Genomic DNA, 15,781 nt, shown 5'->3' on the forward strand with positions numbered 1-15,781 from the left:
GAGCTGGATTTTTCTGCTTCTTACTAGATAGTGCACACTTTTGCATGTACGTATAAATGCACTGTCACCAGGGCGTCTCCAAAGGGGCACTCTTTCCGAACCCTAACCTGAATTGTGCATGTAAACACCCTGTTGCAGGATCACACTGAAAAGTGATAGAGCTGCCATACCCAAGCAGTGAGGGTTGTAATTCCTAAAAGAGAAACTGTGACACCTCTCATAGAGATTAGTACAACATACACAAAACAGACAGTCAAAGAGGGAGCATGGGGTGAAGTAGGGACATGATTGTTCCCAGGGATGGCCATCCAATGAAGTGGCAATTGCATGCAGTTTTGCGAAGGTGAGCAGGGATGGTGGTGGGGAACAGTTAAAAAAAAGTACCCAGTGGCATGCCTTGAAGCCACCCCATGTGGTCAGGACATGTACTCTTCAGTCGCTTTGGGAGATGCTTTTTCCTGTTCATCTGTTTTGCCCCTATGATGAATGGAAGATGAGACTTTTGTTATGTAAAATTCTTGCTGGAAGATAAATGTAGTTGCCAGATTTCTCTTTGAGGCAGCTAGGATCAGAACCCACTATGCATAAAGGGATAGTTAGAATTAGAGTTTGAGTTAGCTAAATTTATTTAGCAATTTCCTCTTCTCTTGTTTTACCGTGGGGAATTTTATTGTGGGGAATTTTGAGAACTTGTATATCTTGACAAAATTTTGGGTCTAAGTTTTTGGTCCATAAAAAATTATGACTGACAGAGAAGTGAGTGGTGGTTTGTTCTGCAATTTGCACAAACTTTAGATTGCTATTTTTCTTCTAACCTTTCTGAAGTAATCAAGAACTCAAAATTTGACTCTAGTCAGGAAATAGATAAATTTCTTCTAGGTGAGAGCAAGAAGCAGTTTCGACAAAGCTCTATAATTTTAAGCATATTAATTTTCTTCTTGGAAAGGTTTTTTGAGGAGTTGTGAACTCCAGATTTGGTGAATTTCTGTTCCATTTGTATCTGTCATTTTCAAAAAGCAGATTAATATGGACAATCACAGAGGGACACTATTTATTTCAAGAATAATATAATTTAAGAATAATACTATTAATTCTATAATATAAACAAAAATGAGAAAACAATTTGATAAGATAAATTTAACCAAAATTATTTCCTTCCTTCTTGGACATGTTATTTTGTGATTAGATCACAGTTGAGAGAAATCTATATACAAATGGCTGTGCTATGGTATGCTATGATAATTTTATATGCCAGCCATTTGCCTGATTTATTAGCATGCTCAAAATGGTGTTGCTTTGTATATTTCACCCTTTCAGCTACTTGTTGTGTGATTTTTTGATTTAGTTGATTTTTTATTATTTTTAATTCTTGGTCTAATTTTCTATCCTTGGGATTTTGTTTAAATTCTAATTCTTTTTGTTTTAACTTTTCCAATAGTTCTTTCTCTCTTTGTCTTTCAAATCTTTTTCTCCTTATTTCTTGTTGTATTAAGTGACTTCTTACAACTGCTTTGCTAGCTTCCCACACAATATGTGCTGGCATTCCAGCAGTCATGTTTTCTTGAAAAAGTAATGTAATCCACTCTTTATTTTATAAATAATCTCTTCGTATCTCAGTAAATAATTCTTCAATTTCCATGTAAATTGTTTTTATAGGATTTTAAGTCCATACTGATGGCATTGTGGTCTTGGGTAGTATTTCTATTTTCCTAATATCCTTACATAGATCCTTTGAGGCACATATAAAATCAATTCTCGACCATGTCTTAAACCTGTCTGAGAAAAAAGTAAAATCTCTGCTTGAGTTATGTATTGTTCTCCACATGTCAATTAAGCTTAATTCTTCTGTTGATTCAAATGCTGATTCAGGTAACTTCCCTTGCTTTTTCTTTCCTTCTTTTACATTAGATCTGTCTATTTTCGGGTCCCATGCCCCATTCCTGTCTCCTATTATAATTTTTTCTTACCCCATTTCATTATTATTTGACACAAATTTTTATAAAATTCTCCTTTATTTTCTTGTGGAGCATATAAATTAACTAATAATATTCTTTCAGCCTGTAATTTTATTTCAGTTCTTATAAAGTAGCCCTCTTTGTTTCTTTAGCAATACCTTTTCCTCTTACATAGATTGCCACTCCCTTTTTCTTCTGTCTCTCATTTCTGGCTGCAAACAATCCACCTAACTTTTTGTTTTCCAAAACAAATTTATCTCTTTCTTTGATTCTTTGTTTCTTGCAAACATATCCAGTTTCTGAAGGCCTTTATTTCTTGTAGAAGTTCTTCAGCATTCTCTAGAGGATCTTCTAATGTTACCTCAAGATTTTGTTTTATACTCATGACCTTTTACTTTAGTACCTCTGATATTGTTTCTTTAACCGTGTTGATTGATATCTCTAGAGTTATGATAAACACCAGTAGTGAGATTGGGCAACCTTGTCTAGTTCCTTTGTTTGGTTTGAATTCTGACTTTTTTTCATCATTTATGATCAATTGGGCAGATTGATTTTTATATATCTGCTTAAAAATCTTAATGAAATTCCAGAAGTTGTGTTTTTTTTAAAGTACTCTTTCACAGTAGATTATAATCAATATCAATAGTTAAACTTTATATAGATGATTAATGTCTAATTTTTGAAAATGTATATTACCTTTTAAAAATGCTTCTTATTTTTCAGGTTTCATTTTATGTTTTGCAGAGATCGAACAAACATTAAATAACTTTTCAAATGGGCCTGAACAGACAGGCCAAAATAAAGCTGCTTCGCGTCACATTAGAGGTATGTTGTTTAAATGATGCATGCGTCCTAAGAGGCCGGAAGACACGGCAAAGCCATGATCCAGTCCTAAGGACTGGAGTGCAGCTTTGGCACAGCTTCTGGCCTCTTAAAATGCATGTGTTATTTAAACAGCATACCTCCAAGGTAACCCGAAGCATCTTTATTTTGGCCTGTCTGTTTGGGCCCAAATAATGACTTTGAAAGATGAGGATAATCAACTGTTCAGGATTAATTCTTTTTTAATGTTCCAAGACTCATCCTCCCCCACACCCTTTTGTTCTATTCTGAATTCTGCCAACAAAATTTGGGAAATATTATTTTTATATCTTACGCATGGGCCACATACATGATAACCCTTCCCAAACCTTGGATTAATTCACACCCTGGGTCATTCTACATCATCATTAGTAATAATTCAGAATTTTGGCTTTTTCACAGAATCGTAGTTATAGAATCATAGAATTGGAAGGGGCGCTATGGACCATAGGTCCAAAAAGGCAGGTTCATACACCAGCAGAAAGTTGGATTGTTTGTCTTCGACAACAAAAATAGTGAAAAGCTATGGAACACTCTTAAAAACATGAGCGTGCCACCACAACTGATAGTCCTAATGAGAAATCTGTACTTAGTACAAGAGGCTACTGTTAGAAGAGAATATGGAGAAATAGAATTGTTCCCAATCGGCAAAGGAGTCAGGCAAGGCTGCATCTTTTCACCCTATCTGTTCAACCTTTATGCAGAAAATATCATGCAAAGAGAAGGCTTGGACACAGAAGAAGGAGGAGTGAAGATAGGAGGAAGGACTATCAACAATCCAAGATATGTACATGACAACATACTAGTAGCAGAAAACATCGCAGACATGGAACAACTACTAAGAAAAATCAAAGAAGAAAGTACAAAGGCAGGCTTACTGCTGATCTTGTGTAGATCTACACAAATTCAACCAAGACAATGAAGGAATCAAAACAGTAAAAGAAGTCCCATGCCTTGAGTCAAACATTGATCACAATGAGGACAACAGTGAAGAGATCAGAAGAAGACTTGGAATGGTGAGAGCAGCTATGAAAAAACTAGAAAAGATCCTAAAATGTAAAGATATTCAACTGAGCATGAAAGTTAGAATTGTTTAAGCCATTGTTCTTCCTTTTACTATATATGAATGCGAGAGCTGGACAATGAGGAAAGTAAAGAAGAAGAAAATCAATTCATTTGAAATGTGGTGCTTGAGGATACCACGGACAACCAAAATGACAAACAAATGGGTCCTAAAACAGATCAAGCCTAAAAACTCCCTAGAAGCCAAGATGATAAAGTTGAGGTTGTTGTACTTTGGCCACGAGAAGGCATGGCTCACTGGAAAAGACAACAATGCCAGGAAAAATGGGGGGATGTGGAAAGAAAAGAAGACTGCATGCTAGATGAATCAACTCTATTAAGGAGGTCATGGCCATGAATTTGCAGGACCTAAGCAAAGCAGTGGAAGATAGAGAGTCTTCAAGATGTCTCATCTATCGGGTCACAATGAGTTGGGATTGATTTGAAGGCAGTTAACAACAACCACAACAATGATACATAAGATTTTGCTATGTTTGCTAATCTATATTTAAAACTAATCAGTGAAAATTACTCACATTTTGTAAGGTTTGGTGAAATGCAAGCTGTGATTTATTAAGAATAAAAACAAACGTTCCAAACTATTCTTTTTGTTCACTTAGGAAGGTAGGGTGTGTGTGTATGTGTGTATTTTCACAAGCCCTAGGGAGATTAGTCTTGAACATAGCCTCACTATGTTCAGTTCAAACACAAGTGAAACAAAAATTGCTTCACTGTGATGGAATTATTTTCGAAGCATTTTCTGGTCATTTAATTATAAACTTTTGGACAAAGAGGAATTAAAAAAAGTAAATAATATATTTTGAAAGAAGATTACCACTAGAAATTAATTATCTGCCTGCCATGATTTAACTTTTTAAAAAGGAAGGTGACTATCTGAGAAGGAAGAAAAAAACTTACCTGTAACCAGATCACCTCTTGGTCCATGCCACTGAAATATTGGATCAATCAATTCTGAATTTCTCAGATGATTTGTAAGACACAGAATACGGGGACTGTTGTGATTCAATCTGACATAAACTTTTACTGAAAAATATAAAATTATCTTTTTATTAACTGTTAAGTAAAGTATATGAATTACTACTGCAATTATACCAGTATGTACAATGCAAAACTTAAAAAAAATGCTTTCAAGATGAATCCTTGGAGATAATGAGTCATGTTTTGCATCATTAACCTATCTTGCATATCCTGTTGTTTGTGCAGACAATTCTCTCGCTCTCTCTTTTACACACACACACACACACACACACACACACACAACTTTGCATTAATGCTGCTTGTAAAAAGCCAACTGGGTATGTCTCCATGTATCCATAAAGAAAAAGGAAACACATGCATTTTAAAATTTTCCAAGCAGCAAGAACATTTTGTATAGTGCAAGTGGGGAATAAGGACAGAGTTGGCAAAAGCTTTATTTTTATTGTAAAGTTTTAATACTATTTTACCTGGGAGCCACCTTGGTTCCCTTTCCAGGAGAAAAGTGGCATATAAATTAATTAAATAAATAAATATGTCAAGGATGAAATTAGAACAATAACTCCACTCAGGTTAGCATCAAAGGATGGCAGCACTTTTTCAAGAATATGCCCTGCCCAATTTTGCATTCTGTTCAGATTTGTCTCAAGGCACATCGACACAGTAGAAATGACACTTGACACCACTTTTAACTGTCATGGCCCCATCCTACAGAATCCTGGGTCTGTAGTTTGTAAGGCACCAACACTCTTTGGCAGACAAGGTAAAAGACCTTGTAAAACTAGGATTCCAAAGGATGGAGCTACAACACATGGTATCAGACTGCATTATGTCACAAAATTCTCTTACAGTATACAATCACATGCATACCTTACTGAAATCAATGTGACTTACTTTCAAGTAAGTGTAAATAGCAGAAGAGGGCAGGCTCTAGGGCATCAGGAACAGATCAACACCCCCCAACAAAACTTATAGTGGCCATACAGCCAATTCTAGGTTTCCTAAAACAAACAAACAAACACCTCCCAGAAGAAAAATAAGACAAGTACATAAAAGGAGGGGGAAATCAATTATCTCTCCTTTTTTGCTCCCTTGCAAATTCAACAGTTGGGGGCATCTGGGAGATAAGAAGGGGACTTCATACAACCTGCCACCATTGCGTGTCCCACCCAGGTATACAAAATCATAGAACAGAGTGATGTAATTATTACAGTTGTGCTTGAAGAAATCGTCATATATGTTGACCACGTTGCTCAATTAAATGTCAGGTTAATAAACCAAGATAGGCACAAGCTTGATTAACTCTTTGTTTCTGATTTGCTTTTTCTTGCGTTCAAGTGATCAAGGGCCGAAAGACAGCCCCTGCCGAAGAAGCCTTGAGACTGCAGCAAACACACATTGCAGTCCCAAAGACACCCTCTGTTGCCACCCCAAATAGGAGTGGAAACAATCCACTCCAGGATTTTTGTGGGTTTTTCGGGCTATGTGGTCGTGTTCTAGAAGATTTTCTTCCTGACGTTTCGCCAGCATCTGTGGCTGGCTGAAGATGCCAGCCACAGATGCTGGCGAAACGTCAGGAAGAAAATCTTCTAGATTAGAACATGGTCACATAGCCTGAAAAACCCACAAAAAACCATGGATGCCGGCCATGAAAGCCTTCGACAATCCACTCCTATTTGGGTAGGTTTTGGGCTACCCCAGGCGTCCCTGCCGCAACACCTGGGTGGCTTCTGAGTGTTCTGGGGGGCGTGTGTTGTCAAAATGGCACACCCCTGGGGTGGCTTGAAGCCCCCCCCCCCCATCTGATTGGCTGGGTATCTTCTGGGCAGGCACCGCCAAACGCCATGCGCCCCAAGCCTCTCGGAAGCTGGCTTTTTTGACCTGTCTGTTAGGGCCCTATGTAAGCTAGGAACCTGCACTTAGCTACAGTTTCCTAATATATGCAGACTAAGAACTATGGTTAGTAGCTTCCCAACACATCAGAATGCAAAGGTCAATTTAAAACCTGGATTCATATTCTGGCTTGTTTTGAAAGCATTAACCATTAGATTGTAAGCCTGAGAGCAGGGAACCGTCCAATTAAAAAGATTGTATGGACAGCGCTGTGTAAATTTACAGCGCTTTATAAATAAAGGTTAATAATAATAATAATAATAATAATAATAATAATAATAAACAACTTTGGATATCATCTAAACAATGGCCTCCTGGTCTGTCCCTCCAGTTATACGGAAGAGCAAAGTGGGTGCCTGCTATAAACCCTGTGTATAACATGACACTATAAACCAAAATTTCATAGTTTGAAGATTGCCCCATGATTTCATAAGTTGATACCCTAAATTAAACTAGTTTAAAAAATCTTTATTTGAATACCTGGTAAATTGGTTGATCCTACTACTTTCAGTCCATTAGGATCTTTATGGGCAGAAGAATAAACTGTCAAAGCATAACAAAAAACATGGTTGACGGAAAATAAAACTTTTTAGAAATATAAAAATACACAATTGAGTGCTTGCTAATCAGACAAAAATCAGTGGGCTTGAGCATGTACACATAAACAGATGATTGCAATATGACAGAAATAAACAAAGCATTGTTTATAAAACTGCAAATAAGTGTGACACTGCTACCTCATCTCCTCCAATCATACCCTGGTTTTGGGAAGAAAAAAAATGAATTTCAGTAAAACAGATTATTTTGTTACATCCACTCTAGGAAACACCACCTTAATTTTGGTATGGGAATGAATTGATCTTGTCTTATTTTCCTAATCTGAATACCTGGTAGAATATTAATTGACTCATATGAGAGTCACCTGACTATCATCATCAACAACAAAATCCCTTACAACTATATTTCCCATTACAGAAGGAATTATTTCATTTCTTATCTGTCTAGAAACTGGGGGTTTCTGTTAAATTTTCCATATCTTCCTTTAACTTCTGTTCTGATATTTTAATATACCTTTCAAGCATTTCATAACACTCATTGTATCAGTTCTAAAGTTATTTATTTCAAGTATTTATAAATTACTCTTCAGTCAGAAAAGGCTGTCAGAACTACCTGATGAAAACAAAAATCCTTTACATCAAGCTTGTGATCTAAAACAGAATATTTAATATAAGGAACAGTGAGCATTAATCAAAAATGGATCAGTAAGGCACTTATATTTGAGGTTTTAAAATGAACAAATATATTTAGATGTAATTAATATTTCTGTTTTGTACACTGCTTTGAATATAGAATTTAACCAGAAATGGCTGGAAATAACAAATAACTGGTTGACAGCATAATCATACACACACACACACACACACACACACACACACACACACCAGTCCCATTGAACCCAATAAAGTGACCCCCAATGCTACTGATCATTCCTTGCACAAAAGGAAAAAAGGAAAGTTGTTTCTCTGTGGCCATTTGGAAGGGTGAGTTTTTAACCTTTGTAAACTGTGAGTCACTTCTGTTGGTCAGCGGGTGGGGGGGGGGCAGAGCTAGCAGACTAATTCTATATAACTGCTGGCAGAGCTGCACACCATTAGGCACACAGATTTTTACAGTCAAGGAGGGTTTAGAGTACAGAGGAGAAGGTGACCTGAGGACAGTGTTTGAGAGGTTCTCCTTTAATTTTTCACTTTTTCTTTTTAGGGGCTAGTGGGGACTTTTGCTCAGAGGAAGTGAGAGACTTGCCTCTGGAATTAGTCAGCAGCCAGGAGCTCTCTAGATAACTATAGGCACAGTTGATTGAGGTCACTGACAGAGCTTGGGGACAAAGGCCAAGCCAACAGAGGTCCATTACATTAGTGTTTAACAGGTGACCTTTTCAGGGGGAAGCCCACAGTCTTGTTTCGGTGTTTATGCAAGACTTCCCTCTGTAGTCACCTGCAACACTTGTGGGATGTTTGTCTTCTTGCCTATTGATGTGGGGAACTTCACCTGCACCAAGTGCAAGTTGGTAGTCCTCTTGGAAGAGGACTTCAGAATCTTAGGAAGGAAGAGGTTTCCTGGACAGAATGGACTGGATGGTCTTGGATAGGGAACACAGAGGAAGTTGCTGGGGAAGAGGCCACTTCACATACACAGGAAGTAGACAGTTGGAGGAAACCAGGAATTGGCCTGGGAGCTTGCAACTACAGAATAGATTTGAAGGTCTTTCCCTTATCAGGGATGATGAGGAAGAGGAGCACGGACAGACTTCAGGGACAATGCAGGGGACCCTGGGAGTACCGCTGCAGAGAACAGCTGCTGCTAAGCCTCGGAGGAGGTGTATGGTGATGGTGGGAGACTCTTTGATGAGGGGTACTGAAGCAGTGGTTTGTGGGCCTGACACGATGTCTTGGCAGGTGTGTTGCCTCTCTGGGGCTAAAATCCGTGACAGTCAGGCTGACAAGACTTGTCAAGCCTAATTAACGATTACCCCTTCCTTTTGATCCACGTGGGAACTAATGATACTGCAAGGAATAGCCTTCAGAATAACAGAAGAGATAATAATAATAATAATAATAATAATAATAATAATAATAATAATATTTATTTATAGCCTGTTCTTCAGTCAAGGCTATCACAGCGGCTTACAAATTGGTAATTGGACATGTCCCTGCCCTCAGGCTTACAATCTAAAAAAGAAAAGACACAAAAGGAGAAGGGCATAACAGTAGGGAAGGGGGAAAGTCCAGCTCATCTGCTCTCTCACATAGGCCTCTCTCCCCCTCAAGATGGTGGTCAGAAGGAATCCTCTTCTTCTTTCAGGCGAGGTCTGTTGTTGCTGGCCTGCCTCTCTCCCCCTCAAGATGGTGGTCGGAAGGAGGCCTCTTCTTCTTTCAGGCGAGGTCTGTTGTTGCTGACCTGCCTCTCTCCCCTCAAGATGGTGGTCGGAAGGAGGCCTCTTCTTCTTTCAGGCGAGGTCTGTTGTTGCCGGCCTGCCTCTCTCCCCCTCAAGATGGTGGTCAGAAAGAGGCCTCTTCTTCTTTCAGGCGAGGTCTGTTGTTGCTGGCCTGCCTCTCTCCCCCTCAAGATGGTGGTCAGAAGGAGGCCACTTCTTCTTTCAGGCGAGGTCTGTTGTTGCCGGCCTGCCTTTCTCCCCCTCAAGATGGTGGTCGGAAGGAGGCCTCTTCTTCTTTCAGGCGAGGTCTGTTGTTGCCGGCCTGCCTTTCTCCCCCTCAAGATGGTGGTCGGAAGGAGGCCTCTTCTTCTTTCAGGCGAGGTCTGTTGTTGCCGGCCTGCCTTTCTCCCCCTCAAGATGGTGGTCGGAAGGAGGCCTCTTCTTCTTTCAGGCGAGGTCTGTTGTTGCCGGCCTGCCTTTCTCCCCCTCAAGATGGTGGTCAGAAAGAGGCCTCTTCTTCTTTCAGGCGAGGTCTGTTGTTGCTGGCCTGCCTCTCTCCCCCTCAAGATGGAGGTTGGCAAGGTCTGTTGTTGCCGGCCTGCCTCTCTCCCCCTCAAGATGGTGGTCGGAAGGAGGCCTATTCTTCTTTCAGGCGAGGTCTGTTGTTGCTGACCTGCCTCTCTCCCCTCAAGATGGTGGTCGGAAGGAGGCCTCTTCTTCTTTCAGGCGAGGTCTGTTGTTGCCGGCCTGCCTCTCTCCCCCTCAAGATGGTGGTCGGAAGGAGGCCTATTCTTCTTTCAGGCGAGGTCTGTTGTTGCCGGCCTGCCTCTCTCCCCCTCAAGATGGTGGTCAGAAGGAGGCCTATTCTTCTTTCAGGCGAGGTCTGTTGTTGCTGACCTGCCTCTCTCCCCTCAAGATGGTGGTCGGAAGGAGGCCTCTTCTTCTTTCAGGCGAGGTCTGTTGTTGCCGGCCTGCCTCTCTCCCCCTCAAGATGGTGGTCAGAAGGAGGCCTCTTCTTCTTTCAGGCGAGCCCTGTTGTTGCCGGCCTGCCTCTCTCCCCCTCAAGATGGAGGTCAGAAGGAGGCCTATTCTTCTTTCAGGCGAGGCCTGTTGTTGCTGGCCTGCCTCTCTCCCCCTCAAGATGGTGGTCGGAAGGAGGCCTATTCTTCTTTCAGGCGAGGTCTGTTGTTGCCGGCCTGCCTCTCTCCCCCTCAAGATGGTGGTCAGAAGGAGGCCTCTTCTTCTTTCAGGCGAGCCCTGTTGTTGCCGGCCTGCCTCTCTCCCCCTCAAGATGGAGGTCAGAAGGAGGCCTATTCTTCTTTCAGGCGAGGCCTGTTGTTGCCGGCCTGCCTCTCTCCCCCTCAAGATGGAGGTCGGAAGGAGGCCTATTCTTCTTTCAGGTGACGTCTGTTGTTGCCGGCCTGCCTCTCTCCCCCTCAAGATGGTGGTCAGAAGGAGGCCTCTTCTTCTTTCAGGCGAGCCCTGTTGTTGCCGGCCTGCCTCTCTCCCCCTCAAGATGGAGGTCAGAAGGAGGCCTATTCTTCTTTCAGGAGAGGCCTGTTGTTGCTGGCCTGCCTCTCTCCCCCTCAAGATGGTGGTCGGAAGGAGGCCTCTTCTTCTTTCAGGAGAGGTCTGTTGTTGCTGGCCTGCCTCTCTCCCGCTCAAGATGGAGGTTGGAAGGAGGCCTATTCATCTTTCAGGCGAGGTCTGTTGTTGCTGGCCTGCCTCTCTCCCCTCAAGATGGTGGTCGGAAGGAGGCCTCTTCTTCTTTCAAGCGAGGCCTGTTGTTGTTGGCCTGCCTCTCTGCCCCTCAAGATGGTGGTCAGAAGGAGGCCTATTCTTCTTTCAGGCGAGGCCTGTTGTTGCTGGCCTGCCTCTCTCCCCTCAAGATGGTGGTCAGAAGGAGGCCTATTCTTCTTTCAGGCGAGGTCTGTTGTTGCCGGCCTGCCTCTCTCCTCTCAAGATGGTGGTCAGAAGGAGGCCTATTCTTCTTTCAGGCGAGGCCTGTTGTTGCTGGCCTGCCTCTCTCCCCCTCAAAATGGTGGTCAGAAGGAGGCCTATTCTTCTTTCAGGCGAGGCCTGTTGTTTCTGGCCTGCCTCTCTCCTCTCAAGATGTTGGTCAGAAGGAGGCCTATTCTTCTTTCAGGCGAGGTCTGTTGTTGTTGGCCTGCCTACCTCCCCTCAAGATGGTGGTCGGAAGGAGGCCTCTTCTTCTTTCAGCCAAGGCCTGTTGTTTCTGGCCTGCCTCTCTCCCCCTCAAGATGGTGGTCAGAAGGAGGCCTCTTCTTCTTTCAGGAGAGGTCTGTTATTGCTGGCCTGCCTCCCTCCACTCAAGATGGTGGTCGGAAGGAGGCCTCTTCTTCTTTCAGCCAAGGCCTGTTGTTGTTGGCCTGCCTCTCTCCTCTCAAGATGGTGGTCAGAAGGAGGCCTCTTCTTCTTTCAGCCAAGGCCTGTTGTTGTTGGCCTGCCTCCCTCCCCTCAAGATGGTGGTCGGAAGGAGGCCTCTTCTTCTTTCAGGCGAGGCCTGTTGTTGTTGGCCTGACACTCTCTCCCCCTCAAGATGGTGGTCGGAAGGAGGCCTCTTCTTCTTTCAGCCAAGGCCTGTTGTTGTTGGCCTGCCTCTCTCCCCTCAAGATGGTGGTCGGAAGGAGGTCTCTTCTTCTTTCAGGCAAGGCCTGTTGTTGTTGGCCTGACACTCTCTCCCCCTCAAGATGGTGGTCAGAAGGAGGCCTCTTCTTCTTTCAGGAGAGGTCTGTTGTTGCTGGCCTGCCTCTCTCCCCTCAAGATGGGGGTCAGAAGGAGGCCTCTTCTTCTTTCTGGAGAGGTCTGTTGTTGCTGGCCTGCCTCCCTCCCCTCAAGATGGTGGTCGGAAGGAGGTCTCTTCTTCTTTCAGGCAAGGCTGTTGTTGTTGGCCAGCCTCCCTCCCCTCAAGATGGTGATCTGAAGGATGCCTCTTCTTCTTTCAGCCAAGGCCTGTTGTTTCTGGCCTGCCTCTCTCCCCCTCAAGATGGTGGTCAGAAGGAGGCCTCTTCTTCTTTCAATTGAGGTCTGTTGTTGCTGGCCTGCCTCCCTCCCCTCAAGATGGTGGTCAGAAGGAGGCCTCTTCTTCTTTCAATTGAGGTCTGTTGTTGTTGGCCTGCCTCCCTCCCCTCAAGATGGTGGTCGGAAGGAGGCCTCTTCTTCTTTCAGCCAAGGCCTGTTGTTTCTGGCCTGCCTCTCTCCTCTCAAGATGGTGGTCAGAAGGAGGCCTCTTCTTCTTTCAGGTGAGGCCTGTTGTTGTTGGCCTGCCTCTCTCCCCCTCAAGATGGTGGTCGGAAGGAGGCCTCTTCTTCTTTCAGGCAAGGCTTGTTGTTGCTGGCCTGTCTCTCTCCCCTCAAGATGGTGGTTGGAAAGAGACCTCTTCTTCTTTCAGGCAAGGCCTGTTGTTTCTGGCCTGCCTCTCTCCTCTCAAGATGGTGGTCAGAAGGAGGCCTCTTCTTCTTTCAGGAGAGGTCTGTTGTTGCTGGCCTGCCTCCCTCCCCTCAAGATGGTGGTCGGACGGAGGCCTCTTCTTCTTTCAGCCAAGGCCTGTTGTTTCTGGCCTGCCTCTCTCCTCTCAAGATGGTGGTCGGACGGAGGCCTCTTCTTCTTTCAGCCGAGGCCTGTTGTTGTTGGCCTGCCTCTCTCCCCTCAAGATGGTGGTCGGAAGGAGGCCTCTTCTTCTTTCAGGGGAGGCCTGTTGTTTCTGGCCTGCCTCTCTCCTCTCAAGATGGTGGTCAGAAGGAGGCCTCTTCTTCTTTCAGCCAAGGCCTGTTGTTTCTGGCCTGCCTCTCTCCTCTCAAGATGGTGGTCAGAAGGAGGCATCTTCTTCTTTCAGCCAAGACTTGTTGTTTCTGGCCTGCCTCTCTCCTCTCAAGATGGTGGTCGGACGGAGGCCTCTTCTTCTTTCAGCCAAGGCCTGTTGTTTCTGGCCTGCCTCTCTCCTCTCAAGATGGTGGTCGGACGGAGGCCTCTTCTTCTTTCAGCCGAGGCCTGTTGTTGTTGGCCTGCCTCTCTCCCCTCAAGATGGTGGTCGGAAGGAGGTCTCTTCTTCTTTCAGGCGAGGCCTGTTGTTGTTGGCCTGACACTCTCTCCCCCTCAAGATGGTGGTCAGAAGGAGGCCTCTTCTTCTTTCAGGCAAGGCTTGTTGTTGCTGGCCTCCCTCTCTCCCCTCAAGATGGTGGTCGGAAAGAGACCTCTTCTTCTTTCAGGCAAAGCCTGTTGTTTCTGGCCTGCCTCTCTCCTCTCAAGATGGTGGTCGGAAGGAGGGCTCTTCGTCTTTCAGAGCTTTGGGTAGGATGCTGAAAGAGATGGTTGCACCGTTTGTCATTTCATCTCTTCTCTCAGTGAAAGGGCATAGTCCAGGAATGGAGAGGAAAATAGCAGATGTGAATATCTGGCTCCACAGATGCTGCTGCCAAAAATGATTTGGATTCTTGGATCATTGGATGTGGTTTCATGATGATGAACTTCTGGGAAGAGATGGATTGCATCGCATGCCCGTTGGCAGAAACATTTTTGCCAATAGTCTCAAAAATTTGATCAGGGCTTTAAACTGAATTATGTATTGGAGGGAGACAGTAATTTGGAAGGCAAAAGGTCTGGAGAAAATAGTCAAATTGTCATCGAGGGAACAAGGCAACAGTGCAAGTATCCAATAGTAGGAGACAAAAAAATCTGCACTGGAAGCAAGTGGGGGAGACCCATGTTCTAAGATATCTCTACACTAATGCACAGAGCATGGGAAATAAGCAAGATGAACTTGAACTCCTAGCACAACAAAGCAGGATCAAAACTCAAAGTGACCTTAATAGATTAGAAAGGTGGGCCGAAGATAACAAAATGAATTTCAACACAGAGAAATGTACGGTACCACACTTAGGGTGGAAAAATGAAATGCATAGATACAGGATGGGGGACACTTGGCTTAAGGAGACAACATGTGAAAGGAGTCCTAGTAGACCATAAGTTGAACATGAGTCAGCTATGCGATACGGTAGTTAAAAAGGCCAATGCAATTTTAGACTGCATCAATAGATGTATAGTGTCTATACTTCTATATCAAGAGAAGTAATAGCGCCATTCTATTTTGACTTGGTCAGGCCTCACCTGCAACTGGGCACCACAGTTGAAAAAGGATGTTGTGAAACTGGAGCATGTCCAAAGGGGGGTGAGTAAAATGGTGAATGGTGTGGAAACTATGCCTTTTGAGGAATGACAGGGAGTTGGGGATGTTTAGTCTGGAGAAGGGAAGGTTAAGAGGTGATATGATAGCCCTGTTTAAATATTTGAAAGGATGTCATATTGAGGAGGGAACAAGCTTTTTTTCTGCTACTCCAGAGAACAGGACACAGAACAATGGATGCAAGCTACAGGAAAAGAGATTTCACCAAAACATTAGGAGAAACTTCATGACAATAAGAGCTGTTCAACAGTGGAATGCACTCTCTTGGGGAGCGGTGGAATCACATTCTTAGGAGGTCTTTAAACAGAGGCAGGATATCCATCTGACAGGAATGCTTTGATTGAGAATTCCTGCATGACAGGGGGTTGGACTGAATGGCCTTTGTGTCTCTTCCAACTCTATGATTCTATTGGTGTAATAGACCAGCATAGCTACACTGTTGAAGGTAGCAGTGGCAGGTAAAGAAATCCAAACATAAGGCACTGGAGAAAGAGATTGCTTTAAAATGGTAAATTTTGTGGGCCTTCCCTTGCCACTGTTATGCATATATAGAAAAACTGCAGCCACTGGCCCAAAAAACAAAAACAGGCTAACGCCTTAAACTATAATCCTGTCCCTGTCCCCTCAGCAAACAAGCCCTGCACCATAAAAATCAGATGGTCAAACAGCCATAACATGTATGTGATGTCCTGCCAGGACTGATTGAATCTCCCCCTGCATTTTCTTTCACATTGGTTCAGGCCATAGTATGTTTAGAGTAGGAAAAGTTCTTTGTATTAGTTGTGGGAGGAGCTGTAGGATCCCCTGCATTATTTCCAGATTTGGTTTGCCCTTTCCCAGCATGCTCTATTGTAGCTGGAAGCCTTTAGTTTTGGA

The 15,781-nt window shown here is 43.5% G+C and overlaps 1 protein-coding gene across 4 annotated transcripts in view; it reads right to left on the reverse strand.

The window, feature by feature from the left end:
• The window catches only part of LOC149278884 (zona pellucida-binding protein 1-like), an 87,756-nt gene extending 72,845 nt beyond the window's left edge, over window positions 1-14,911 (reverse strand). For all 4 annotated transcript variants that reach the window (XR_016278614.1, XR_016278615.1, XM_089501628.1 and 1 more), the window contains exons 1-3: window positions 14,830-14,911; window positions 7,248-7,310; window positions 4,797-4,922 (exon numbers count right to left, since the gene is read on the reverse strand). Coding sequence is in view for 2 of the 4 variants with exons in the window: in XM_089501628.1 (XP_089357754.1) it covers window positions 4,797-4,922; window positions 7,248-7,310; window positions 14,830-14,878 (238 nt within the window). In the remaining 2 variants the exon portion in view is untranslated. The remainder of the gene's footprint in view (window positions 1-4,796; window positions 4,923-7,247; window positions 7,311-14,829) is intronic.
• Window positions 14,912-15,781: the final 870 nt, after the last annotated feature.

The sequence above is a fragment of the Sceloporus occidentalis genome, unplaced genomic scaffold (assembly GCF_023333645.1).
Source record: "Sceloporus occidentalis isolate IW3139 unplaced genomic scaffold, rSceOcc1.0.p SCAF_177, whole genome shotgun sequence".
In the NCBI taxonomy this organism is placed as follows: domain Eukaryota; kingdom Metazoa; phylum Chordata; class Lepidosauria; order Squamata; family Phrynosomatidae; genus Sceloporus; species Sceloporus occidentalis.